The 27,268-nt window shown below is 40.1% G+C and overlaps 1 protein-coding gene across 1 annotated transcript in view; it reads left to right on the top strand.

Moving 5' to 3' along the window:
* The first annotated feature begins 1,068 nt into the window (after positions 1–1,068).
* LOC134609396 (receptor-type tyrosine-protein phosphatase V-like) overlaps positions 1,069–27,268 on the top strand; it is a 48,577-nt gene continuing 22,377 nt past the window's right edge. The window contains exons 1-5 of the mRNA XM_063453080.1: positions 1,069–1,183; positions 6,655–6,731; positions 7,645–7,779; positions 9,371–9,487; positions 10,547–10,707. Coding sequence (XP_063309150.1) covers positions 1,069–1,183; positions 6,655–6,731; positions 7,645–7,779; positions 9,371–9,487; positions 10,547–10,707 — 605 coding nt within the window. The remainder of the gene's footprint in view (positions 1,184–6,654; positions 6,732–7,644; positions 7,780–9,370; positions 9,488–10,546; positions 10,708–27,268) is intronic.

Raw genomic sequence — 27,268 nt, 5'->3', positions numbered from 1 at the left:
ATGCCCTTTATGGATTAAAACCAGACTCTGCATCAACTGTGTAATTTTCCATGTGAGTTTTGCCATGGATCCCTCTCCGGCATGCCACAGTCCAGGTGTTAGTCCCCTTGAAACAACTTTTCCATCACTATTGTGGCCAGAAAGAGTCCCTGTGGGTTTTAAAATTCGCCTGCCCATTGAAGTCTATGGCGGTTCGCCCGGTTCGCCGGTTCGCGAACGTTTGCGGAAGTTCGCGTCCGCCGTTCGCGAACCGAAAATTTTGTGTTCGCGACATCACTACACAGCATATCCTACTTGCAGAATGCATTTGGCAACAGTTCTTTTTTAAATTAGAATCCTATACTTTTTATAGGGTTTGGATGCATAAAGCACTTATTATAATCTGGTCACCAAATCTATCCGTCCAACTGGTGCAGTTTTTTGTCGGTATGCCAAATACTAACGGAGTGAGCAATAGTAAATATAAGAATTGGCATTCTGATTGTAATTCACCCTTTTCAGCAGATTTTATCTGAATTGATAAAATCCTGCATTTAGCAAATAACCCTGTAGATTTTCCATGTCATCTCCAAACAATAAATTGTATTTAGAAAATGTTTGACAACACAATCATTAAATACACACTCTCCATGCTCAGAAATCTGATACTGAAAATAGTGTGTTCTTTAGATTCATGTATAACTTAGAAACAAAACTTTTTTTTTAATTATTCTCAATTCACTCTATTAATATGGTCAATAATAGCACTCTTACTGTTTATGAATTACAACTCTCTATAAATTCAGAATTTTCCAAGAAAACTGGGATTAATACTAACTAGTATTTATATAGCTCCTATCTCCCTGTGGGACTCAGAGTGCTGTTCAGCACCCACTCTTGTAATTAACCAAATCAGCAGCGGAATTGTAATAGATATTATTCTTACCCAATTGAAGGCACTCATTTTATCAACCTTGGAAGGATGAAAGGCTGAATTGACCTTGCCAGGATTTGAACCTGTGACCATGCATTTTTGAACAGGCTTTGTAGTCAGGGAATTGATCTACTGAGATACCTCACTGTCTAATAATGTTTATATTTCTACTTCTGCATGAGTTGAAGGAGGTTGGAAACAGCCATCCAAAGATAGAAGCAGAACTTCCAGTTAATGCACTGAAGAATCGATATCCACACATTCTACCATGTGCGTAATAACTTTTGCATCAACAAAAGTGTATTCTGTAATTAATTGCAAATGCTTAACATTGATTAAAAGGTTACTTCAACAAACACATAGTGTTTTCATAAAACACTGGTTTTGTTAGAGTAACACTTTTTGTGTTTGTCCCCCACTCATTAAAAATAAAAAATTAAATAAAGCTAAAACTCACCTCTATCCAATGATCAAGTGATCCCTGCAGCCAGATCCTCTACAGCTGATGTCACTCCTCCCCACTAGTGGGGGTAGGAGTGCAAGTTGAGGGGAAGTCATGGGTGGCACTGAGGGATGGGCTGTGCCGCCATTGGATATCTGACGCCAGCACACACAGCAAGTTGGTACCAGATACCCAATTTTTTTTTTAATTCTTTATTTTGTTTGTGCATTATTAGGTTTCATGCTTTATATTGACATATACAGGAGATAAAGCAATCCAGGTTATAAGAGTATGCATTTCACAGTATTTAGTCAAGTTGGTCAGCACATATTTTTCTTTTTATACATGTTGCGTAATAATTGCGGATATTAGTGCTTACAAATGTTCCTGGGTTTGTAGCCCTTCATGGAATAGTGAAACAAAGAGAAGAGTCTGCGCTAAATAACAGAAAAAGCTGCAACCCTAATTAGGGAATCCCACAAAACCCTAATAAAACAGACTGGAGATAAAAAACGGGGGGAAGGGCTGCGCTAAAAAAGTTAAATACAGTGAAATACAGTGTATACCAGACCAAATGGTCACAATCCGATAATGACGGAAAACATAAGTCTCTAGAACCAAGTATCTATGAAAAAATATCTTTGAAGAGAGTCTTTGCAGATAGTAAAAAATATATACAATGGAAAAATTAAAAATAAAAATGAATAAAAATAGTCTCACTAATATGACTTGGTGGGATATCTGTACAGTCCTCAGGAGTTGATCCGTCCGGGTAGTAGGATAATCCGTATATGTGGAGACAAAATAGGAGACACGACAAACTGCCAATAGTGAAGAATTGCGGCTCCAAGGATAAAATGAAAAAATAGTATGATTATACACTCACATTTGTAGGAGCTTTGGACCAGCTCTAGACTTATAGGCGTTGCAGCGGTATGATCCCCGCTACCAGGATATACTGGAGGGAACGTCTGTCAATCCAACCTTGGTACTCCGAAATGTATAGAAAACAACAATAGTGCTCTCAGTAGGTAAGGTATGTAGAGTAATAATAAATAAAATATACTTACAAGTATAGAGCAGGAAATACTGCTCTATTAATAAGGCGCTGGTGGAATAATCCCCACCTAGGATTTCTTTGGCTCAGGATCCGAGTATGAGAGGTAAAAATAGTAATATGAATAGGATAAAATAATAATAAATAATATATAGTGGAAATAAAAAAATAAAAAAAATAATATATATATGTAAATAAAAAATATAAAAATGCCAGGAATAATAAAATAGTATATCAAATAAAGTAGGAGTTGGTCCTATGAAAAAGGTAACCAAAATCACTTTTATTATTAAAATACACAATGTAAAACCATTTCATAGATACTTGGTTCTAGAGACTTATGTTTTCCGTCATTATCGGATTGTGACCATTTGGTCTGGTATACACTGTATTTCACTGTATTTAACTTTTTTAGCGCAGCCCTTCATGGAATAGTGTTTGCCCTTATTTCTACTCGTTGTCATTAGGGTCACAAGTTTGTACCATTGGTGAGGCTACGTATTGCTATGTGTAAGTGCACTAGTTTGTGGTGGTCATGAGTAGTCAAGGGTAGTCTACCAGTGGTTTTATATGAGGTGTTAACACCCTTTATGTGCTGGTCGGCTTTGGTGGAGCCTTAGTGTGAGGTCACGTCTGTTACCACGATAGTGGGAGCCCCTAACCTAGGGGAGCTACGGGGGGGTGGGGGGATGTAGGGAGCTTGTTTGGAGTTTCCCTGTGTTAATGAGGTGTTGTGTGATCGTCACCGGGTGTGTGTACCATGTGGATGAAGAACACAGGTTATAACAGTTATAACGAAATAACGAAAACAGCTATACTAAAAGAATAACAGTTCTGTATGCAGGTATAATAGAGTCCCGATTAGCCTGGTTGGCTAGTTTCGCTTGCAGACAGTGTCAGGTTTCCGAGTCTGTGCTTGGGGCTCGGGGGGTAAATGGACTTGTGGTGGCTGGATCCCCCATCTGGGATGTTCCTGTCTGGGCAGTTGTTTGGAGAGCGTCCGATAGTCCCAGGAGTGTGAGGACTGCAAGTATGTCTCTCTCCGATGTGGCTCTGTGGATGGTTCCGTTGTGCGTAATCAGCAGGGTTCGCGGCATGCCCCATCTGTACTGTATGCCTGCGGTTCTCAGGCGGCTTGTTAGGTGCTTTATCGATCTTCTCCAGTGCAGTGTCGCTCGAGTCAGGTCTTGGAAAAAAAACAGGTTGGAATTTTCGAATGGTAGGGGAGTCTTGCCTCTGACTGCTGCCATTATTGCTGCCTTATCGTGTGTTGTGGCACATTTCAGGATAACGTCTCTTGCCTCTGCGGCAGGTGTGTTGTTCCCTGCTGGCAGGTGGAATATGCCCTCTAATGTGAGTTTTCTGGCCATAGCTGGTGGTAGTATAGTGATTAAAAGCCTTCTTATAAAGTGGGGCAGCTCCTCTGAGGTGATTCCTATCGGCACTCCCCTAAGCTTAATATGATTGTGACGCAGGCGGTCCTCCTGGGTGGCCACCTGTGTCGCTAGTGCTTGGTGGGCTGTCTGCAGGGATTGCAGGGCTTCGGTGATATTTGATGCCCCACTGGTTAGTGATTGTATGTCCCCTTCCATGGCACTCACCCGCTCCGAGGTTTGACGTACATCCGTCTTTAGAGTACCAATATCCGTGGCCAGCAAGGATTGAATCTCCTGCATCCATTTTTGCAGGTCTTGTTTTGTTGTCGCTCAGGTCTGTGCAAGCCAGGGGTGAGTTGGGTCGCGTGTCCTCATATTGATATTCACAGGTTAATCGTTGCGAGGTCGGGAGCTGATGGAGATGGCGTCCGTTCAGCTCTGCTCCCAGGCCCCGCCCCCCCAGATACCAAATTTGCGCAGGATTAACATTTGCCACTTTGAATGCTTGTTCCCGGCTGTCTAATGACGCCCCAGTGGAGTTACACCTCCGGCAGCAGAGCATATAAACTCAGTATGTACAGAAATTCATAGCAAAACATTGCACATACAGACTCCAGGAACTATGACCACTTCAAATCAATGAAGTGGTCATGGTGCTTTGAGTAACCCTTAAACAAACAGAACACTCATTGCCATGGCTGTGGTAGAAGAAGAGCCTATAACTAGGTCTTTGAGCCTCCAGTAATATCTGCAAACCAGTGCATTGCATTACAATGCACCTCACAAATGTAAATCTTTTTTTTGTGTGTGAACTAAACAGGATAACGGATAAATACGAAGTTCTACATCTGACATTCCCTGTATTATTATCAACAATCTTTACTCAACTGCAGAACTTTACAAAATACGTTCATGAAAACTAGGGCTATTCAATTAAGTGAGAATTCAAAGTGAATTTCAAATGTAAGGTAAAAATACCAAAACTGGAAAAATTCGATAAGTCATAGAAACACAGAAACATAGAATGTGACGGCAGATAAGAACCATTCGGCCAATCTAGTCTTTCCAATTTTCTAAATAATTTCAGTAACCAGTAATATTTTCAGTTCCGCTACTCTGAAATTTGAAATTTATTTAGAATTCCTACTTTAGTAAATAATGCCGTATGTATTGTTAAAAATATATTTTGTCAGGGGCGGGACCTGACCACTGAGAGCAGAGAACGCAAACCTGTATAGCGAGAAAAAAGACAATATGCTACGGTAGTATCCCTTTAAGGGGGTAACTACCAAGCAAGCTGGTAAGGTGTAAAATAAGAACACTTATTTAAATATATACTGCCTAATACTTGGTTAGAGTAAATAAAATGCAAACGTGCATATTACAATGCTGGTGGTTATAGATATATATGTACACAGGAACCAGAATCTATTGCCGATAAATGCGACACAAAGAACCCTGAATCAACAGTACTACATATAAACTTTAATTACTGTTGCATTGAGGGAATACAAATGCAACTAATGTAGCAGTTTAATAACTATGGTGCAAACTGCTACAAATATTCTATTTGTACACATATATCTGTCCACACAAACCACACAGGATAGAGGAGGGAATAGCTAGGTCACCAAACAGATATGGCTAGTGCCATTATAAGAGCAGTAAAGGGAAAAAGTAACATATGGATACAATAGAGACCAGAGAGCAGCGAGTTAATAATAATCTGAGCGATCTAATAAAAAAGCTGCTCTATGTACAACTGATCTAACTATAACCCTATATTCTGCTAATAAACACCTTCGTGGGTGTTCTGCACTAAGTGGCTAGCTAACCGCTGTAGCTCTAAAATACAACTCTAAACTGAGGCAGCATAAATTGTTAAGTTATAGTAATAACAAGTGCGAGTGAAAAAGAGAGGATTCACATTGTGCTTGGTGATGTGCACAGTGAAGTGACAGAGTGCCGAGGTGTGCTTAATGGGAATCGCGCTGGAAACCCTACGCGCGTTTCAGAGTGCAGTACTCCGAGATCCGTCAGGTGGCAACATGAGCAAAACGACAGCCCTTTGGAAGCGGCAAGTAATCGTGCGGATGCACATCAGCCCGCCATCCCACCAACCTGATAATGAGGGCCCATCACCAAGAGGCCAGAACTACCTAACTTACAGTCCGCCAGCGCAGGCCTGCACCTTACCCATACAAGGCATAGGCTGACCGGCAAAACGGGAAAGAGGATTACCCTAGTGCAGGGATAGGCAACCTTCGGCACCCCAGATGTTGTGGACTACATCTCCCATAATGCTCTTACACCCATAATGCTGGCAAAGCATCATGGGATGTGTAGTCCAAAACATCTGGAGTGCCGAAGGTTGCCTATGCCTGCCCTAGTCGTGTCGACGATACCCACTACCCACAAACTGATCGGACACTCACTCTACTATGCAGCTCCATCCTAGGGGGTTTATTTTTCGAGAACAAGACTGTCATTCCCCACCGCACACCAAAACCCCTCTGGACTGCCCAGTTCTGCCCCTTGCTGCACAGCTTTCCAGTGACCCCCTGGGACATACCACTCCATATGCCCTAACTTAATGACTAAGCCTGCCCACATACACTAAGCGGTGAACCTAATGATTTTGCCTAACACATAAATATAAAATTGTGCATGTACTTTAGAAATCCCAACTGTTATAGCTATGTATTAAACACGCTCGAGTATTGCCGTTGGGGTACCTCACACGCAGATGTTAGACTAATATGCACTGCAAAAATAAAAAATGTCAAAAATATATATATATATATTTTGTCAAGGAAGATTATCTATATCTCAAATATTTCAGGTTTCTCTTATATCTCCTCCCCAGATGATCATTCCCGGGTGAAGCTGACACTTATGAATGGAGATCTGAATTCTGGATATATCAATGCAAATTACATAGCGGTGAGAGCTACTTATTGATATAGTGTGTTTGTGTGATATCCTCGGGAATACTTAAATTGAGTCTTGATTAAATGCATACATTGAGCAGTGCATACTGGGAGATAAAAGTATCCAGAGCCAGATAAGTTGTATTGGCACTATAGAGAGCAAAAAACGGGTCGCAAGAGTATTCTGAGAACGGACAGCAGCTGAAATAGCCTGCCCTTCGGTGGGTCCCCGCTCAGAACTCAAGCTGGTTTTAGCTCATCTTGTGCCATTACAGAGAGAACATATCTGAAGCATATCAGACTGGTCCCACCCATACGGGCAGTCCAGATCCGAAATGCCAGCAAGTTCTCTCTGCACGAGAGATACAGCAACCCCAGACGATCGTTTCAGCCTTGTTAGGCATCATCAGTGAGGCATAGCTGATATCTCTCTAGGCACTGTGAGCAAGGGGTCCACGTCTGGGTTACCCTTTAAACTTATGGAGAGCAAAAAACGGGTCTGATATGCTTCAGATATGTTCTCTCTGTAATGGCACAAGATGAGCTAAAACCAGCTTGAGTTCTGAGCGGGGACCCACCGAAGGGCAGGCTATTTCAGCTGCTGTCCGTTCTCAGAATACTCTTGCAACCCGTTTTTTTCTCTCCGTATTGGCACTATAGCTTAGACCCAGACTTGTTTTGAAAGAGATATCTGTCACATCTGTCTGTGTGCCTCTCTATCTTCTATCTTCATTCCTATAGTTCTTGTTGCCTCATCTTGTGCATTGCAGATCCTGCGAGTTTAGCAGGCAAATTCAGACAAAAATAGTTGGAAAGCAATGTAGTGTACATCTGGCCTGCACACCACCAGCTTTATACATGAGCCTTGTTTTCAAACATATCACACATCTTTCTAATGGCGTAGTTTACAATTGTTATTTATGCAGGGTTTCAACAGAGCCACTGAATATATTGCAACACAAGCCCCCACACCGTTGTCTGTTCATGACTTCTGGCGTATGATCTGGGAACAGAAAGTGAAGAATATAGTGATGCTCACAGTATGTGAGGAGAAAGGGAAGGTATGTCATATAGCTCATCTATATTCATTTGCATGCAGTAATTCCCTTTACACCCAATGTATAACATTGTAGTGATCAATTAAAACAGTGCACAATTAAAGGGACTCTCCAGCCAGGGAAAAAAATCTGTTTTCCTGGCACTGCAGAATCCTTTAGTGCCCCCCTCCTTCCCACCTCCCATCCCATGTTGTGGAAGGGGTTAAAACCCCTTCAGTGACTTACCTGAATCGAGCGCTGAGTCAACGCTGGGTCAGGCTTCGGCCCACGCTCCTCCACCGCTGACGTCACGCAATGGCCGCGCGCGCATATTAGACCTCCCCATAGGAAAGCATTATTCAATGCTTTCCTATGGGGATTCAGGCAACGCTGGAGGTCTTCATGCGTAGCTTGAGGACGTCCAGCGTCGTTTAAAACACTTTTCGTGTTAAGGGTGATGTGAGTTGGCACCCAGACCACTCCATGTGGCAGAAGTGGTCTGGGTCCCTAGAGTGTCCCTTTAAATAGGGTTTTGCACCCCTCCCTGTTTGTGTTCCCCTAACTCATTCCAGGGTCCTATTTAAAGGAAAAAAGGGGAGAAAAGCTCCCTATAATGCCCCACTCCCTCATGGCCCCTCCCCTTAAAAACCCCTTCTGTCACTTACCTTATTCCAGCGCCAATATCCCTCAGCACTGGTTCAGGCTCCACCTCCTCTCGACCTCTATTTACTATGGGGTTTTGGGTGATGCTGGATGCATAGCGTGAGGACGTCCAGCGTCAAGCAACGGAATTCCCTCCAGTGCCCCTTGGTAGGCGGCCAATAGAGGTGGATTTAACCCTGTAATGTAATTAATGCAATAATTACCATTGTAGTGTTAAAGGACCTAGGACACTGCACCCAGACTACTTCAATGAGCTGCTCTGGGTGCCTATATCCAGGGCCACCATCAGGGGGTGACAACCTTGATGTATGTATGTCTGTATGTATGTATGTATGCTTGTATGTATGTATGAATGTATGTATCTATGTATGTGTATGTGTGTCAGTATGTATGTATATGTATGTAGATGTCTGTATGTTTGTGTATGTATGTCAGTATGTATGTCTGTGTGTCTGTATGTCCTTATGCATGTGTGTGTGTGTGTGTGTCTGTATGTATGCTAGTATATGTCTGTGTGTCACTATGTATGTCTGTGTGTCTGTATATATGAGTATTTCTGTTTCAGTATGTATGTGTCAGCATGTATGCCTATATGTGTGTGTGCCTGTTTCAGTATGTATGTTTGTGTGTGTCATTATGTGTATATTTTTGTGTGTGTGTATCTGTGTCCTTCTGAATCAGTGCATGTGTTTGTGTGTGTAGGATTTGGAGGCGGGCCCTGTGGGCTCTTGGAGGCGAACACCCGGAGGCCCAGGCCCTGAGCTGTGTAAGGGGCCCAAAAATTTCTGATGGTGGCCCTCAGTGTCCCTTTAATCTTGCAATGCAGAGAGTCCCAGTTGTAAAGTATTGTCAGATTTGAAGTTCTATATGTTGATGCAAATATAATAAAACACTCTGAATCATCACTTTGATATATCATTTAGTATAAATCAATGGACTCTTTTGTTGGCAGATTCTGTGTGATCAGTACTGGCCGTCAGGCTCTGCTTCATATGGACCCATTACTGTATGCTGCATTAAAGAGCTTCCTGGTAAAGACTGGATCACACGCCATTTCAAACTAAATCATGTAAGGAATGCTGGCAAATGTGTTCTAGAGTTTATACATGAAGTTTATGAAATCCTGATCTTTTTACAATTAAGAAAGACAAAATTATAGATGAGGTATAAATGAGAGATTGGGGACTCAGTGGTGTGTGCTTATAGAGGAGAAGGGTTACAAGCTGTTGTAGTCAATGTTTACAAAACAAATGGGTTTTAGCAAGGTTTCAATTTTCCCAAGGAAGAGCGGGTCATTTTAGTTCAATTATCAAAACAGAGAAGTGCCATTGGGGTTCTTTTTCAATACTTATACGACTATTGTTGGCTGACCTTCACTCAATCATTCATTAGACCTGCAACATCAGGAAACAGGTATTCTTTTTTATTGATACATCACTTTATTTTAATAGAAGGCTTGGAAGTTTGACTTCAGGCCATACCTCCAAGCCCTCTGTATAGGAGAGCTGGAACTATTACTTCCCGGCTCTCATACCCAGGCATCCCATGATCCCATGCGCGCACGAGGTCACGCATTTAGACTGCAAGAAAGGAGATTTAGTCTAAGGCAAAGGAAAGGGTTTTTTACAGTATGAACAATAAGGATGCTAAACTCTCTGGTTTTATTAGAGTTTGCACAGATGTTTAACCCCTTAAGGACACATGACGTGTGTGACATGTCATGATTCCATTTTATTCCAGAAGTTTGGTCCTTAAGGGGTTAAACAGCTATTGGATAAATACTTGCAAAAACACAATATTCAGGAATACCATTTTTAATTAGTGGCTTTATAGCTCAATGATTCAAGGAGATATCTGCTATTCTGGAGTGAAGAAGGAATTTTTTCCTAGGTTATTGCAAAACTGCATATCGCTTCAAACTGGGTTTTTTGCTTTCTTTTAGATCAATAGCAAAAACAGATGTGAGAAAGGCTGAACTTGCTGGACACATGTCTCATTTTCAGCTATGTAACTATGTAACAAGGGTAAGCCTAAAACTAACTAGGGACATGGAGACTTTAGTGCTTAAACATGCATTCTTAACATTATAGTGTATTTTTAAGAACAAACTGTGTGTGTTTTGTTATAGGTTGCAGATTCTCAGGTGAGGCACGTATCTCATTTACATTATACACGTTGGCCTGATAGTGGTATTCCTGAATCTCCAGCGTCCCTGGTAAATTTTGTGTTGATGATAAGGAAGAAGGTGGAGGCTGCAAAATATTGTGGGCCCACGGTATTGCACTGCAGGTAAATTAAATGTCTTTTTAAACATGGGATCCTTTCACAATCCAGTGAGTCTGCACTCCAACCAGTAAATCATTCGGTGAAGAGTTTGTCTAGGCGAGCCTGGCTTATCATTCCACTAATTATTTATGCATATTCCAACAATCTGTGGAAAAATAAGCTGTACTGATTATACATTGCCGCATTGGTCTCCTCCCATTACGGCAGCTACTTAATGTTTTGTTCAATGATCGGTGGTAGTTACTAGACTAACGTTAATCCACTCGGTAATTTACAACTATAAATGTCAATGGGTTATAAAAAGGAGTGCTGCTAAACACTCTCAACGTGGAAACCCATTTTACAGGTTGAGAGGTTGTTGAAAGCATTTTCTGTCTCCATTGCTTGCACAAACTGCAAAAATCCAGCACCAGCAATAATATATCAGTGTGTATCTGTGGTAGGGATTATCTCAGTTCCTTCAATTAATAATACACAAGATCCAGCGCACTCTCCTATCAACTAAACAGCAACCCCAACGTTGACAGATTTTATTAGTTTTTAAAAGGTTTTTTTTAAAAACACCTTATCTAGGCAAAAAATAATGGGGATTTAGTTACATTATATGATCATACATTGCATAAGCCTGCCACAACGTCAATGTACCCCATCTTTGGCAGGTCCTACTCTCACAGTCTAATGTCTGCTCTTATGAGATTAACCCACTTACTTGGGGGGAAAATTCCATCTGAGGCTCTCTGCAGTACAAGGCTAAATAGGGACCTGAGATGAGGCACCTGTAACAGGGAGGGGTGCAAAACCAAGGAGTTGGCTAGACTCCCAAATATATATATATATGAAACATAGGGGATGGTTGCACTCACCTGAACATGCTTAAATGGGGTGTTTAGTAGATAGGAGAGTGCGCTGGATCTTGTGTATTGTTTATTGTATAATATGGCCCCCAGCAGCACCCCATTTAAGCATGTTCAGGTGAGTGCAACCATCCCCTATGTTTCATATATATATATATTTGGGAGTCTAGCCAACTCCTTGGTTTTGCACCCCTCCCTGTTACAGGTGCCTCATCTCAGGTCCCTATTTAGCCTTGTACTGCAGAGAGCCTCAGATGGAATTTTTCCCCCAAGTAAGTGGGTTAATCTCATAAGAGCAGACATTAGACTGTGAGAGTAGGACCTGCCAAAGATGGGGTACATTGACGTTGTGGCAGGCTTATGCAATGTATGATCATATAATGTAACTAAATCCCCATTATTTTTTGCCTAGATAAGGTGTTTTTAAAAAAAAGCTTTTAAAAACGAATAAAATCTGTCAACGTTGGGGTTGCTGTTTAGTTGATAGGAGAGTGCGCTGGATCTTGTGTATTGTTTATTGTATAATATGGCCCCCAGCAGCACCCCATTTAAGCATGTTCAGGTGAGTGCAACCCCCCCCCCCCATCCTTCAATTAATAACCTACATGTAACATATTTCTTAAAAATAACTCATTTAATTGTAACTTTTACAGTTGCAAGAAAAAGTATGGGAACCCTTTGGAATGATATGGATTTCTGCACAAATTGGTCATAAAATGTGATCTGATCATCATCTAAGTCACAACAATAGACAATCACAGTCTGCTTAAACTAATAACACATAAAGAATGACATTTTGCCATGTTTTTATTGAATACACCTTGTAAACATTCACAGTGCAGGTGGAAAAAGTATGTGAACCCTTGGATTTAATAACTGGTAGAACCTCCTTTGGCAGCAATAACTTCAACCAAACGTTTCCTGTAGTTGCAGATCAGACGTGCACAATGGTCAGGAGTAATTCTTGACCATTCCTCTTTACAGAACTGTTTCAGTTCAGCAATATTCTTGGGCTGTCTGGTGTGAATCGCTTTCTTGAGGTCATGCCACAGCATCTTAATCGGGTTGAGGTCAGGACTCTGACTGGGCCACTTCAGAAGGCATATTTTCTTCTGTTTAAGCCATTCTGTTGTTGATTTACTTCTATGCTTTGGGTCATTGTCCTCTTGCAACACCCATCTTCGGTTGAGCTTCAGCTGGTAGACAGATGGCCTTAAGTTCTCCTGCAAAATGTCTTGATAAACTTGGGAATTAATTTTTCCTTCGATGATAGCAATCCGTCCAGGCCCTGACGCAGCAAAGCAGCCCCAAACCATGATACTTCACAGTTGGGATAAGGTTTTGATGTTGGTGTGCTGTGCCTCTTTTTCACCACACATAGTGTTGTGTGTTTCTTCCAAACAACTCAACTTTGGTTCCATCTGTCCACAGAATATTTTGCCAGTACTGCTGTGGAACATCCAGGTGCTCTTGTGCAAACTGTAAACGTGCAGCAATGTTTTGTTTGGACAGCAGTGGCTTCCTCTGTGGTATCCTCCCATGAAATCCATTCTTGTTTAGTGTTTTACGTATTGTAGATTCGCTAACAGGGATGTTAGCATTTGCCAGTGACTTTTGTAAGTCTTTAGCTGACCCTCTAGGATTCTTCTTCACCTCATTGAGAAGTCTGCGCTGTGCTCTTGCAGTCATCTTTACAGGACGGCCACTCCTAGGGAGAGTAGCAGCAGTGCTGAACTTTCTCTATTCATAGACAATTTGTCTTACCGTGGACTGATGAACAGCAAGGCTTTTGGAGATACTTGTATAACCCTTTCCAGCTTTATGTAAGTCAACAATTCTTAATCGTAGGTCTTCTGAGAGCTCTTTTGTGCGAGGCATCATTCACATCAGGCAATGCTTCTTGTGAAAAGCAAACCCAGAACTGGTGTTTTTTTTATAGGGCAGGGCAGCTGTAACCAACACCTCCAATCTCATCTCATTGAATGGACTCCAGTTGACTGACATCTCACTCCAATTAGCTCTTGGAGATGTCATTAGTCTAGGGGTTCACATACTTTTTCCACCTGCACTGTGAATGTTTACATGGTGTGTTCAATAAAAACATGGCAACATTTCATTCTTTGTGTGTTATTAGTTTAAGCAGACTGTGATTGTCTATTGTTGTGACTTAGATGATGATCAGATTAAATTTTATGACCAATTTGTGCAGAAATCCATAGCCCTGCCCTATAAAAAAAGACCGCCGAAAGACTGAGAGCAGTGCCGCAATTCGATACAAGCCCTACATCGGGAAAATATCAAGCCGCTGGGTAAGCCGCTGTGTAAGTAAAAGACAGGAGAGACGACTGAAAGCGTCCAAGGAACTAGCGGTTCAACTACTCACCGCAAGAACACCAAAGAGACCCACAATTATGCAGATTGACATCATGTGAGAGACGCTGCCGAACGAAGGAAAACGGAGCAGTAGCAAAAGAGAGGAAAAAGGAGCAGCAAATTGACAAAGGGAGAGATCAGGGAGGTAGGAGGAGGAAACCCTGACAAAGAATAATATTGCTAGTGGAAAAGAGGAAAAAAATTAAAAGGAAAAAGAAAGAAGCATACGAGAAGCTGGGTAAGATATAACCATGTATTCTTACTTGTATTACTTGTATTATCTGTTGTAATACGGGATATATTCTATAAACATTTGGTGCTTTAAAGAGATACATCTATTAAGATATATACAACAAAGAAGAGCTATCTTACTATTATATCTGAAAGGTAACTAAGCCCAATAAGAGGCAACTCTCAAGGAGAGATATACGGCCAAAGCCTTTGAGGAGCAAGTGGTCCAAAGAGATCCATAATTTATTGCTGAACCTTCGACAATAAGTTTGGGGAAAATGGAGTGGTAGATTGACAAAAGGAGAGACCAGGGAGGTAGGAAAAAGACACCCTGGTGGAGATATCACTCCTAAAAAAAAAAAATCAAAAAGGGAAAAAAATAGAGAAAAAGAAAAGAGAAAAGAGAAAGGGATAGAAGAAAAGAAAGAAAAAATAAAAAAGGAATAAAAAAATAAAAAAAGATTTTAAAAATTACAAAATGGGGAAGAAAAAATGAGAAAGGAAAAAGAATATAGAAAAGACGAAAGAACTGAAGAGGAAAAAGAAAAAAAATATAAAGGAAGCTGGGAGAGATATAAACACTCATTCCCATATTAACACTTGCGGTGCTGCTGGATAAAGTCCATACATTTCATATATTGTGAACATATTGCATTCTGTCTTCCATGCTTGGCATCTTAAAGAGATACCAAACTTATTGAGAAAAAAACACAACAAAGAAGAACTACCCTAACTTTCCTAAGAGGCAATTGAAATATGTCAACTAGAAGGAATCAGGACCAAAAACCTGTCCCTAGTAAAGAAAAGGAGAATAAGGATTAAAAAAGAAAAGAAAGAACAAAAAGTTGAAAAGAGATTTTCTAATTATTTATCAGTTCAAATTGAGAAATCAATATCTGAGATAGTTTTAAATAAAGACAGCCCCAATAGTAAGGGAAAAAAACTGCAATTCAGACGGAGACTTCAAAAGAGATGGAAACCTAACCAGTAACTCTGGACTATCACAAAACATGTTTTGAACAACAACTTCTAGCTATAAAACAAGAAATTATAAATAATAGCTTTGATTTGAAAAAGGAGATAAAAGAAATTGGACAAAAGATTAAAATGGTTGAAGAAAAATTTAAACACGCAAAATTTGAGGCTAAAGAACAACAAGAGAAGCAAGAAAAATTACAGCAGAAAATTCAAGAATTAGAGTTAAAGGTCACAAACCTGGAAGATCAATCTAGAAGAAGAAACTTGAGGATTAGGAATATACCAGAAAATATGTCAAAAAATAAATTGAGGCTTTTTAAAACGTATATTTCTGAACTGGGGATCCAGATGGATGAGAAGACCAACTTCTTGGGAAGATTTCGTAGAATCTCAAAGCCAAGTAACCTGTCCTCAAGGGATGTAATGATGTGTTGCCATACTTTTCATCTTAAAGAAGAAATAAGAAAAGCATCAAGACAAACTAGTCAGAAAACAGAATTTAAGCACATTAAAGTCTTCCCAGACCTATCTTATGAAACTAGGAAAAAAAGACGTTCCTTCACACCAATGACTACGATATTAAGGAAAAATAATGTAAAATATCACTGGGGTTTTCCCTCATAGTGTTACATAGTGGTACATGAAGCAAAAACTGTATATTTTGATAATATACGCGCTGCTAATATGTGGGTGCAAGAAAGGGCTTTGAATTAAGAAATTATACTCAGAAGAGGAGAGAGCTTGGAAATTGAGGAGTAGAGGGGGCGAGGGAGGTAGAGAGAGATAGGGAGAGGGAAGGGGGCTTACATGTAAAGTAGACAAACTTATAAATGTATATAAACATGTTTTTTTTTTTCTTCAATCAATGGATGTTTTACAATAGAGGTATAAAATAAATGAGGTAATACCTCCTTATAAAGAAGAGGTAAACTGGTGGTACAAGAGCCAAATGGAGGGAAGGGGAAAAGGGGGAAGAAAGGGATTTATGTTAAGACGATTAGAAAGACATCTCTCTCCATATTTTGTGATAGATAGGGATAAATAATACAAAATAAAATAGAAAAAGACACAGTTATGGAAAATGCATGGAGACAAATAGAGGGATAAACAAAAACTGGATAAATAACTTTAAAAGAAAAGGGATCAAAATTCACTAAACACTAACATATTAGAAAGGACAAAGAATAAGAATGTCAATAAAATTAAGCAATTGTTACTTAAGATAGATAAAAATTAACACACAATAGATTACTAAATTAAAACACATTAAGGTTATAGGATTGGGAGTTTTTTCTCTCCTGTCTTTTTTTTGTGTTTTTTGTGTGTTTTGGTATTTATTATGATTATTACTTTTTCTTCCTTCCCTTTATTTTTTTATTTCAACCAATAGAGGTTTCACAACAGAGGTAGAACAGAAATGAGGTAATACAAAACAGCTAATTATACCTCCTTATAAAGAAGAGGAAAAGGGTTGGAAAAGAAGCTAAAGGGAGGGAGGGAGAAAAGGGGAAAGGATTTATGAGAACACGATTAGAAAGACAATGAAGGAGGTGAAACCTTTATCTCTTTCTGTCCAACTCTCCCCATATATAGTGACAGACAGGGATGAATAATAGAATCTAAAATAGAAAAAAGAGGGCAAAATGAAAATTATAACACATTAATAAAAAAATTCTGAAAGAAAAGGGATAAAAACTCACTATACACTAATATATTAGAAAGAACACAGAACAAGTAGGCTCAATCAAATTAAGCAAGTTTTCTTTTATAGAAGATTAAGTAAGATAGATAAAAAATTGACACACAATAAATCACTAAATTAGGACACATTAAGGTTATAGGATTGGGTGGGTTTTCTCTCCTATTTTCTCTTTTTTATATCTCTCTCTCTTTCCTTTTATGTTTTGTGGCTTGTCTATACATTTGCACTGAGAAAATTGATATATGGAAATACTTGCTAATAATTAAGGATAATAAGGATTAAGTAGATGGAAAGGGGAAAAGGAAGGAAGGGAAAAGGAATAGGGAAAAGCCTCACAAAGCACTAATAGTGGATTAAGAGGGAGAGGTTTAGGGTTATTAAAAATGATACATATTTTGACAATAGGACATGTGAAATTGCCTAATTTATATTTGTAATATTTTAACTGTATTATTATTATTTTTGTATCTACCTCTCCCCCCCTTCTCTTATAATTGTAACCCTCCCCTCTTCGGGCTCTAGATAAAAAGCGACCTGCTGGTCTAAGCCTAGGGTAAAAATCTCATATACTTTGGTTAGATATAGTTTTGTTTTTACATCTGGGGATATAGGATGTGGAACTCTGTCCCCTACATGGGTGGTTGGAGATGGATTTTCTCATGTGTTTTTTACATGAGGTTATATGTTTTTAAATGTTGTATAGTCTACGTATATGTTTTTGTAAGAATGTGCCGATGAAATGTCATACATAAATGTAGGTTGATATTCAATGGTTAAAGTTTTGATGCTTAATGCTCAGGGGCTAAATAACCCACATAACAGATCTGTGGTATATGATTATATCAAACAAGGAGCTAAAATTATATTTTTGCAAGAAACTCTTTGGTTAAAAAAAGATATAAAACGCTTTATGATTTATCCCAAACTGATTTATTATTACATTATTTTCCTCGTTAGAGTATAAAAAGAAATGTGGAGTTGCTCCTTTAATAACTAATGATTTGGATATACAGATTACTTATCAAGATATATATAAAAACGGAAGGTACATTATAGTAATATGGAAAATACAAAATCAAGAGTTTACACTCCTTAACCCGTATGCACCTAACGTTAACACCACTAGTTTCTTACAAAAGATATTCTACAAAATAGATATTATCAGAAAGGGGAAGGTTCTCATCAGAGGAGACTTCAATTGTATTTTAGATGGTAAGTTGGACAGAAATTCAGTGGGAGGGACTCCCCAAGATAGGAAAGGCAAACATATGACAAATCAATTTAACTCCTTATTACACAAATATGCTCTATTAGACCTATGGAGGATTCACCATCCTCAAGAGACAGATTTCACCTGCTTCTCTAAAGTACATTATACGTATTCTAGGCTAGATTTATTTTTGAGCAATACAGAGATAACATACAAGACTAAGAAGATACAAATTCAGGAGGTCACTTGGTCAGACCATAACCCAGTCATTTTAGACCTTAATATAAGCCCTGTAAATAAGAAATAGTTGGAGGTTAAAATACCTTCTTAAAAAAAAAAAAAACAGGATGTAGAGAACATAAAAGAAATAACAAAGTAATGTAAAATGAAAAAATATAAAAAAAAAAAAGAAAAGAAATAACAAAGCATTTTTTCAAAGATAACAAAAATAAAGGTATATGTATTACAGTAGTATGGTGTGCATACAAAGCAGTCTTTGTATGAAAGGGCACCTTATAAAAATGGGCTCAATTATAAACAGAAATAGTGGTTCTTCTTTGACAGAATTATATTTATCCGTATATGAAATAACAAAATCTAACAAGAGTAACCCCTCTGTAGATACGAGTGGAAACATAGTAAATATAAAGGAAAGCATTAACAAAATACTACTACAGCAAACTATTAAAAAAAACTAGAATCCTTAAAAATAAAATGTTATTACAGAGGTAATCGGGCAAATAATATGCTCACAAATAAAGTTAAATAAATTGACCTCTGTGGTACAGAGAATTATCACGGAAGAAGGATTAGAATTAACTCCAGAAAAGAAGGCAAAGCATTTGATTATTATTATCAAGAGTTATTTTATTTGCCTAATGAATTAGATAATCCAGAAGAATACTTTAAAAATAAAAAGGTGAAGCAACTATTGGAAGATCAAGTAAAAAATATTAATGAGCACTTCTCGGAAATTAATATTAGGAAGGCAATAGACAATTTAAAAAAACAATAAAACCCCAGGCCCAGATGGTTATCCTAATTTATTTTTATAAACAATTTGCAGATGACCTAGTGGTTCATCTTAAGGATTTGTTTAATAACATCTTCAAGGAAAAGAACGCACCCACAGAGATGTTATATGCAAATATTATTCCTATGCCCAAACCGGACAAACCAATGGAACAAGTAAAAAGTTATAGACCTATATCACTATTGAACTGAGAAATAAAGTTATACGCAAGTATTTTAGCTAGCAAAATGCAAAACGTCTTACCATACCTGAATCATTAAGACCAGGTCGGTTTTATTAAAGGGAGACATTCCAGCAATAGTGTAAGAAAGATAGTTAACATAATGGATAGTGTCCATGACTCGGGGTTCCTATTCCTGGTCCTATCGCTGGAAGCAGAGAAGGCGATTGACAGGGTTAGGTAGGACTTCCTGAAAGCATCCTTGGAAGTTTATGGTTTCAAAGGCTGGGCAATGGACGCAATGATGGCTCTGTATACTGGTCCAATGGCCAGAATTATAGGAAGTATTATAACATCTAACTGGTTCAAAATAAGTAACGGCACAAGACAAGGGTGTCCCCTCTCTCTGTTGCTATATCTGTTATATATTGAACCCCTGACATTGTAAATCAGAGAGAATTGTAAGATAAAAGGTGTTCTAATAGGCCAGGAAGAATACAAGATATCTTTATATGCAGACGATGTCCTGTTCACTATCCTAGACCCTGCAAAATCTTTGGAAGAACTGATGAAGATTTTAGATAGATTTGGAAAACATTCAAATTTTTTTGTAAATATATTTTTATTATCATTTTATGTTCACAGTGAGACTCGCAGATCTCTCCAAGCGTATCGTAACTGAAGCATATTTGACATTCACAGTGAGACTCGCAGGTCTCTTCGAGAGCATTGTAAGTGAAGCACAACGTGTGCTAGAACATGTATGTAAAAACAAGTAGGTATTCGGGCACGCAGGCCCACATCAGTGATGGACTTGCAGGTCCCTGTTCAGTAATACAGTGGTTAGGCTTCCATTGTTGTTTTCGCGTGTCACCCCCCGGTTTGACTGTACACTGCCTCCCATCTAGTTCCCGTCAGGGCGTCTAGGTCTAGTGTGTGCGCGGCCTTGTTTTGTTGAGTGAGGGGGGTGACCGATCAGTATTGCGTCAGTGACTCCAAAGTCACCGCAGGCTTCATGTGATGTATGCCTATTGGACTCATGATTCCACTGTCAAGTGGTCAGTTATGTCCTAGGGTCTTCGGAGTATGGGTCTGTGGTCGAAATGAGGTTTGCAGGAGAAAATAAGGGGGGGTGGGGGGGAGGGAGAAGATCGGGGAGAGAGGGGGGGATACGGGTTGTGTGGGGAAATGAGTGGGTAGGTTGGCGGGGTCAGTCGTGGGCGTCAGTTCTGTCAGGTGGGTCCTCTGCGTCTAGGTGGGCGGTGAAGTCTGCCTGTGTGGTGGATACGATCCAGTGTGTCCAGATCTCCATGTATTTTGCGGTGGTGTTAGTCGCCCCGAGTGTAGTTCTTCTATCACCCTGAGTTCTTCCATTTGGTTGAACCATGTCCTAAGAGGAGGGGTATACTGGAGACAAGGAATCTTGTCTCCAGTATTGTGGTATTACCTGTTTGGCCACATTAAGGATCCTAATAGTCATGGACTTCTTGTATCGGGATCTGGGTACGGTCGTGTAGTGTAGTAGCATCGCCGCTGGCTCCAGTGGCGGAGGTGCGTCTGAGAATTTCTCCAGGATGGCATGTATGCCCTTCCAGAATGGTTTAATTCTGTGGCATTCCCACCACAGGTGCAGTGTAGTGCCCTTTGCCTCTCCACACCGCCAGAATAGGTAGGAGTGTGAGGGGTCTTTTGCGTGGAGTTTATATGGGGTACGGTATCAGTAGCTCAGCAGTTTAAATGCCGTCTCTTGTGTCTTGGTGAAGGTAGAACAGTGGTGTGTGAGATAGCATATTTTTTCCCACTCTGTCTCGGTAAATATCTTCCCCAGTGTAGTTTCCCATTTGCCCTTGAAGGCAGGAATCTCTGTCGGAGTCTCCCTTTGTAGTAGCGAGTATATGAATGATATGCCGTGGGGTAGAGGGTCTGAGTGTATACAGTACTCTTCGAAGGTAGTCGGGTTTCTAGCATGGGCTCGTCCCCCGGGTAGGGAGTCTATGTAGTTTGACAGCTGTTTGTATTTAAAGGTTTGTAGGAATGTAGGGGGTGTGTTCTCTGTCAGGTTAGGAAGTGTCTTCCGGACAGTGTGTGTGTATATGTGATGTAGTCTGGGGATGGGTGTGCGAATGATGTCTCTGAAGGCGCTCGGATCGAGGTCAGGGGGGAAGTCATGGTTATGAATTAAGGGCAGCAGGGGTGAAGGGTGTTGGGTTAGTCTGTGTACTCGGGACACCCTGTGCCATACTCGTAGGGTATGTTGTGCTAAGGAGGAGCATCCCCGGCCGAGTCCACCCCCGGAGCACCATGGTAGGACTGATACTGGTCCCGCCGTCTCTGTCTCTTCCACCACCTTCCACAGTTTGTGGACGTTGGTCTTGGTCCATTCCATGACTCTCTGTAAGTGTCCTGCCGTGTAGTATAAGGGGAAGTCAGGGATGGCCAGCCCTCTCCTTGGGTTGTGTAAGGGCCTGGAACTTAATCCTTGGTCTTTTCCCGTTCCATATGTAGCTACCTGTCATCGAGCATTAAGCTGTAAAAAATCTTTTGGGGTCGTTATGGGGAGCGTCTGGAACAGGTAGAGTAGGCGTGGGAGGAGGTTCATTTTAATAACTTGGATCCTTCCCAGCCACGAAATATGTGGGTAGGACCATTCTGCTAGTTCTCTCTTGAATAAGCTTAGCATAGGGGTAAAGTTTTCTCTGTATAGGTCCTCCTTCTGTTTGGTCAGCCCAGGTAGCGTATTTTATGTTCTGCCCACTGGAATGGGAAGCTAGCGCGGAGAAGGGAGGCTCGGCCATTGGGCAGGTCAGCATTCAAGATGTATGATTTGGAGTAATTTATTTTTAGATTGGAGATGACTCCAAATGTCTTGAAGGCTTGAAGTATGTTGGCGAGGGAGATCTCTGGTCTAGTAACAAAAAAAAGGAGGTCGTCTGCATAGGCGGCCACTTTGTGGTGTGTGTGTCCCGTTTGTTTGCCTGTGATGTCGTGGTGCTGTCTGATAGCTGTCAGGAGGGGTTCAAGGGCAAGGACGAAGAGCAGCGGGGATAGTGGGCATCCCTGACGGGTGCCATTATGTATGGGGAACTCATCTGTTAGTGCCCCATTCACTATTACGTGGGCCGTGGGTCTGTCGTACATGGCCTTGACCCAGCTGCGCATGTGGAGTCCCACATGGGTTAGGATCTGGAACAAGTATTCCCATCCCACCCTGTCGAAGGCCTTCTCTGCGTCAGTGGACAGCAGAAGGAGGCCCCCGGCATCTCTGTTCTTGTTGTGCATGAGGGCGAGGGCCCTAATGGTGTTGTCTCTCGCCTCACGGTTTGCTACGAACCCGACCTGGGTGGACCAGTGTGGGGATATGCGGCTGCAAGCGCGTGGCCAAGATCTTTGCCATCAATTTGATATCGCAGTTGATAAGGGAGATGGGTCTGTAGTTCCCACAGTGCTCTGCGTCCTTGCCCTCTTTTGGGATGATGGTTATGTGCCCTGTCAACGCTTGCTTGGGGAAGTGATGACCTTCTCTTACCGCGTTAAACGAGGCCAGCATTGGCTGGTATAGTTTGTCCGCGAAGTGTTTATAATAACAGAGTGGCAGGCCATCTGGGCCCGGACTCTTACCGGGTTTGGTGCGTTTTATTGCAAGTGCCAGTTCCTCTATTGAGATGGGCTCGTCTAGTTGGTCTGTGACCTGCTGATCTAATGTAGGTAATTTGTGTGCTTGCATGTATTGCTGGAACATTCACATTTTAAGTTAAACATAGATAAAACTATTTTATTGGGAAAACAATTAGGTAAGGAAGAAAAAGGGAGGATCAGGGCAGAATACAATTTCGTCTGGGCTAAAAAATGTATTCAATATCTAGGCATAAAAATCTCAAGACACCCAGATAAGATTATGGAAAGTAACACTCTTCCCTTGATGAAACAAATAAATAAACAACTTAAAGATCTAGGAACCACAGAGATATCATGGCTGGGCAGAATAAATGTTGTAAAATCATACTTAATACCTAAATGGAGCTATAGCTTACGCATGCTACCTTTAAAAATTCCGAGACCTTGGCTTTTTACGATCCAGACTGCTTTAGAAAAGTTCAATAGCTGAAGAAAAACCTAGGGTGAATAAAATAATATTAATTTTGAAATCTTAAAAAGGATGGGTTGGCATGCCCAATATAACAGAGATTTGGTTGTTAGCACATTTAGTTATAACCATGAAAGAGAGCTCCAAAGATGAAGGTTGGGCATAGAAGCTTCAAGATCAGAGGTTCCAGCTCTACTAGCTTTATTATGGAGAATACAAAAGTGCAACAAAATAAATATGGGAATCATTTTAAATAATATATTTTCTGCTTGGATAAAATGGAAAAATAAATTTAAGATCTAAGATAAAATTATCAATGATCTCCCAATAAATATTTAATCAGCCAATTTAGAAGATCTAAATTTAAAAATATGGAGGGATAACGGTATTGATAGAATCAGTCAGATAATGCATCAGAATCAGATTATATCATTTGAAAATCAATTTTTCTTCCTTAACCCCTTAAGGACACATGACATGTGTGACATGTCATGATTCCCTTTTATTCCAGAAGTTTGGTCCTTAAGGGGTTAAAGAGAAAATGTTTCATATTTAAGTATAAAGCATTTTATAAACAAACAAAATTAAGGAGATATCAGAAGCACTACAACTTTTCTAAACATATTAAATAAGAAAAACCTAATATCAACATGTGCAAAGTTATATGATTTATAAAAGATATGCCCTCAATTCCCTGCTTTAGAAGCATGGAAAAAGACATACAGATTATCATTGCAAGAGAGGAATGGGTTAACGCAAATAATGCAGTAGCTAAGGTAATACACTGCCTCAATCTAATAGAAAGCATCTATAAGATTGTAAATATATGGCACTATGCCCTTACTAAACTAGACAAAATATATTCCTCCACACATGCTGGATATGCGGCTCCGACAGGGAGATTATGTCCACATATGGTGGTCATGCCCGAAAATAAGACGACTTTGGAATAAAGTAGCGATATTTTGTAAAGATCAAATAGAAGTAAACTTAGACTTCTCGTGTGGGTGGATGGTATTACATATTGGTCGGCCTACGATCTCTATAAATAAAAAAGATTTAGTGATACATATTCTCGTAGAAACCAAAGCAGCAATAGCTAGATACTCCAGACACTCCCTCCTGGGATTTGATTAGGCATCAAGTCTTGAATAACTGTAAAAGGGAGATAGGTATCCTAAGACAGGATAATTATTTTAAACCTAGAATAGAACAATGGAGGAAATGGGCAAGAAAACAAGGTAACACGTGAGGATTGGTGTATTATCTTAAGCTATGAGTCCTGGTCAAATTATTTTATAGATTATTTTCCTCCCTTCGCTTTTTATTATTATTTTTTTCTTTTTTAAATTTATTTATTGATTTATTTTTTAGAAGGGAAGGGAGGAAAGGAAAGAAGATGGAAAATTATGTGTAAGGCTACATGACCAACATAAGATACTACTCAGCACTGAGGAATGGATTAGTGTCATTAATCCTGTTGCCAAGGTAATATAGCGTCCCAACCTAATAGAAAGCCACTATAAGACCGATAGAGATGTCCCGAACAGTTCGCCGGGAACTGTTCGCCGGCGAACATAGCTTGTTCGCGGGCGAACATAGCTTGTTCGCGGGCGAACATAGCTTGTTCGCGGTCGCCGCGGCGGGCGAACAAATGCGATGTTCGGTCCGCCCCCTATTCATCATGGAGGTGGGAGGGTCTGGGAGGGAGGGTCTGCTGCTGATTGGCTGGAATGTGTCTGCTGACTGTGAGGTACAGGGTCAAAGTTTACTCAATGATGATGAATAGGGGGCGGACCGAACATCGCATACGTTCGCCCGCCACGGCGATCGCGAACAAGCTATGTTCGCCGGCGAATGGTTCCCGGCGAACTGTTCGGGACATCTCTAAAGACCAATAATAGAAGGCAATACATCCCCACTAGTCTAGCCAAAACTTATCCTTCAATAGTACCACCAGGCTGGGGTCGCAGTCCCTTTAGGACAGACTATGTCCGTACACGATGGTCATGCCCAAAGAGAAGCCAATTTTTGAAACATTACAAAAAATATAACAAAAAATATACAGTGACTGAGTTTGTGTGGTAGCAAAGATAGCTACAAACCACCTGAGGGGAAACCACTTATACCACTCAAACAAAATATTTATCAATACATACAATTGGTGGGACACACATCTGATGATTCTAGAAAATAAAACAGAATAACATAGTACAATATTGTTTGGCTTAACAGTATAGCAGTATAGTGAATCTGTAGTATTCACAAGCCTGGAGCCAAATTAGCATATGGCTCACATGGAAAGCGCAGAGGGACTATTAGTAGGATGTACCCATCCTTCTTCCTGCTGGTCCTTAAATGGCCTGTGTAGCTTCTTAATAAGGATGAGATGTTGAAGTTTTCTTCCAAGAAAAACTTTATTAGTAAAAAAAAATAAACAAAGTGCACTGTGTGCATAAGAGTAAAATAATTTGGTAAGAAAGTCCAAATGTGACTTTAAAGTTCTGTATGAATATATCCCCACACTGTAGTTCCAACAGTGTATAATAGCCAAACAGGAAAATAAGATAGTAGTCTTGAGCAACTTGAATTTGCAGTGCACCCCCTGGTGCTACACTTTTAATTTCAAAAGGACAAAGTAAAACAAACGTTTTGGGCAATAGCTCTTTATCAATGCTAATGTCCATTGTTTTACTTTGTTTTACTTTGTCCTTCTGAAATTAAAGTTGTAGCACCAGGGGGTGCACTGCAAATTCAAGTTGCACAAGACTCCTATCTTTTTTCCTGTTTGGTAAAATGTAGATGGTATCTTAATATAGGACAATTACTTTAACCTAAGAATGGAAATGTGGGAGAGATCGGTAGCAAATATGGGGAACTAGCAAATAGCCAGTAACCTGTGTTTATTATACATTATCCCCATAGCCAGTAACCTGTGTTTATTATACATTGTCCCCCCATATCCAGTAACCTGTGTTTATTATACATTATCCCCCCATAGCCAGTAACCTGTATTTATTATACATTATCCCCCATAGCCAGTAACCTGTGTTTATTATACATTATCCTCCCATAGCCAGTAACATGTGTTTATTATACATTATCCTCCCATAGCCAGTAACCTGTGTTTCTTATACATTATCCTCCCATAGCCAGTAACCTGTGTTTATTATACATTATCCTCCCATAGCCAGTAACCTGTGTTTCTTATACATTATCCTCCCATAGCCAGTAACCTGTGTTTATTATACATTATCCTCCCATAGCCAGTAACCTGTGTTTATTATACATTATCCTCCCATAGCCAGTAACCTGTGTTTCTTATACATTATCCTCCCATAGCCAGTAACCTGTGTTTATTATACATTATCCTCCCATAGTCAGTAACCTGTGTTTCTTATACATTATCCTCCCATAGCCAGTAACCTGTGTTTATTATACATTATCCCCCCGTAGCCAGTAACCTGTGTTTATTATACATTATCCCCCCGTAGCCAGTAACCTGTGTTTCTTATACATTATCCTCCCATAGCCAGTAACCTGTGTTTATTATACATTACCCCCCCATAGCCAGTAACCTGTGCTTATTATACATTATCTCCCCCATAGCCAGTAACCTGTTTTTATTATACATTATCCCCCCACAACCAGTAACCTGTGTTTATTATACATTATCCCCCCATAGCCAGTAACCTGTGTTTATTAAACATTATCCTCCCCATAGCCAGTAACCTGTGTTTATTATACATTATCCCCCTATAGCCAGTGACCTGTGTTTATTATACATTATCCCCCCATAGCCAGTAACCTGTGCTTATTATACATTATCCTCCCATAGCCAGTAACATGTGTTTATTATACATTATCCCCCCATAGCCAGTAACCTGTGTTTATTATACATTATCCCCCATAGTCATTTATCGTTGGTCCTAGGCAGCA

The sequence above is a fragment of the Pelobates fuscus genome, chromosome 1, assembly GCF_036172605.1.
Source record: "Pelobates fuscus isolate aPelFus1 chromosome 1, aPelFus1.pri, whole genome shotgun sequence".
Taxonomy (NCBI): Eukaryota; Metazoa; Chordata; class Amphibia; order Anura; family Pelobatidae; genus Pelobates; species Pelobates fuscus.
Note: the sequence above shows the minus strand (reverse complement) of the source record. Positions and strands in the feature narration are given on the sequence as shown.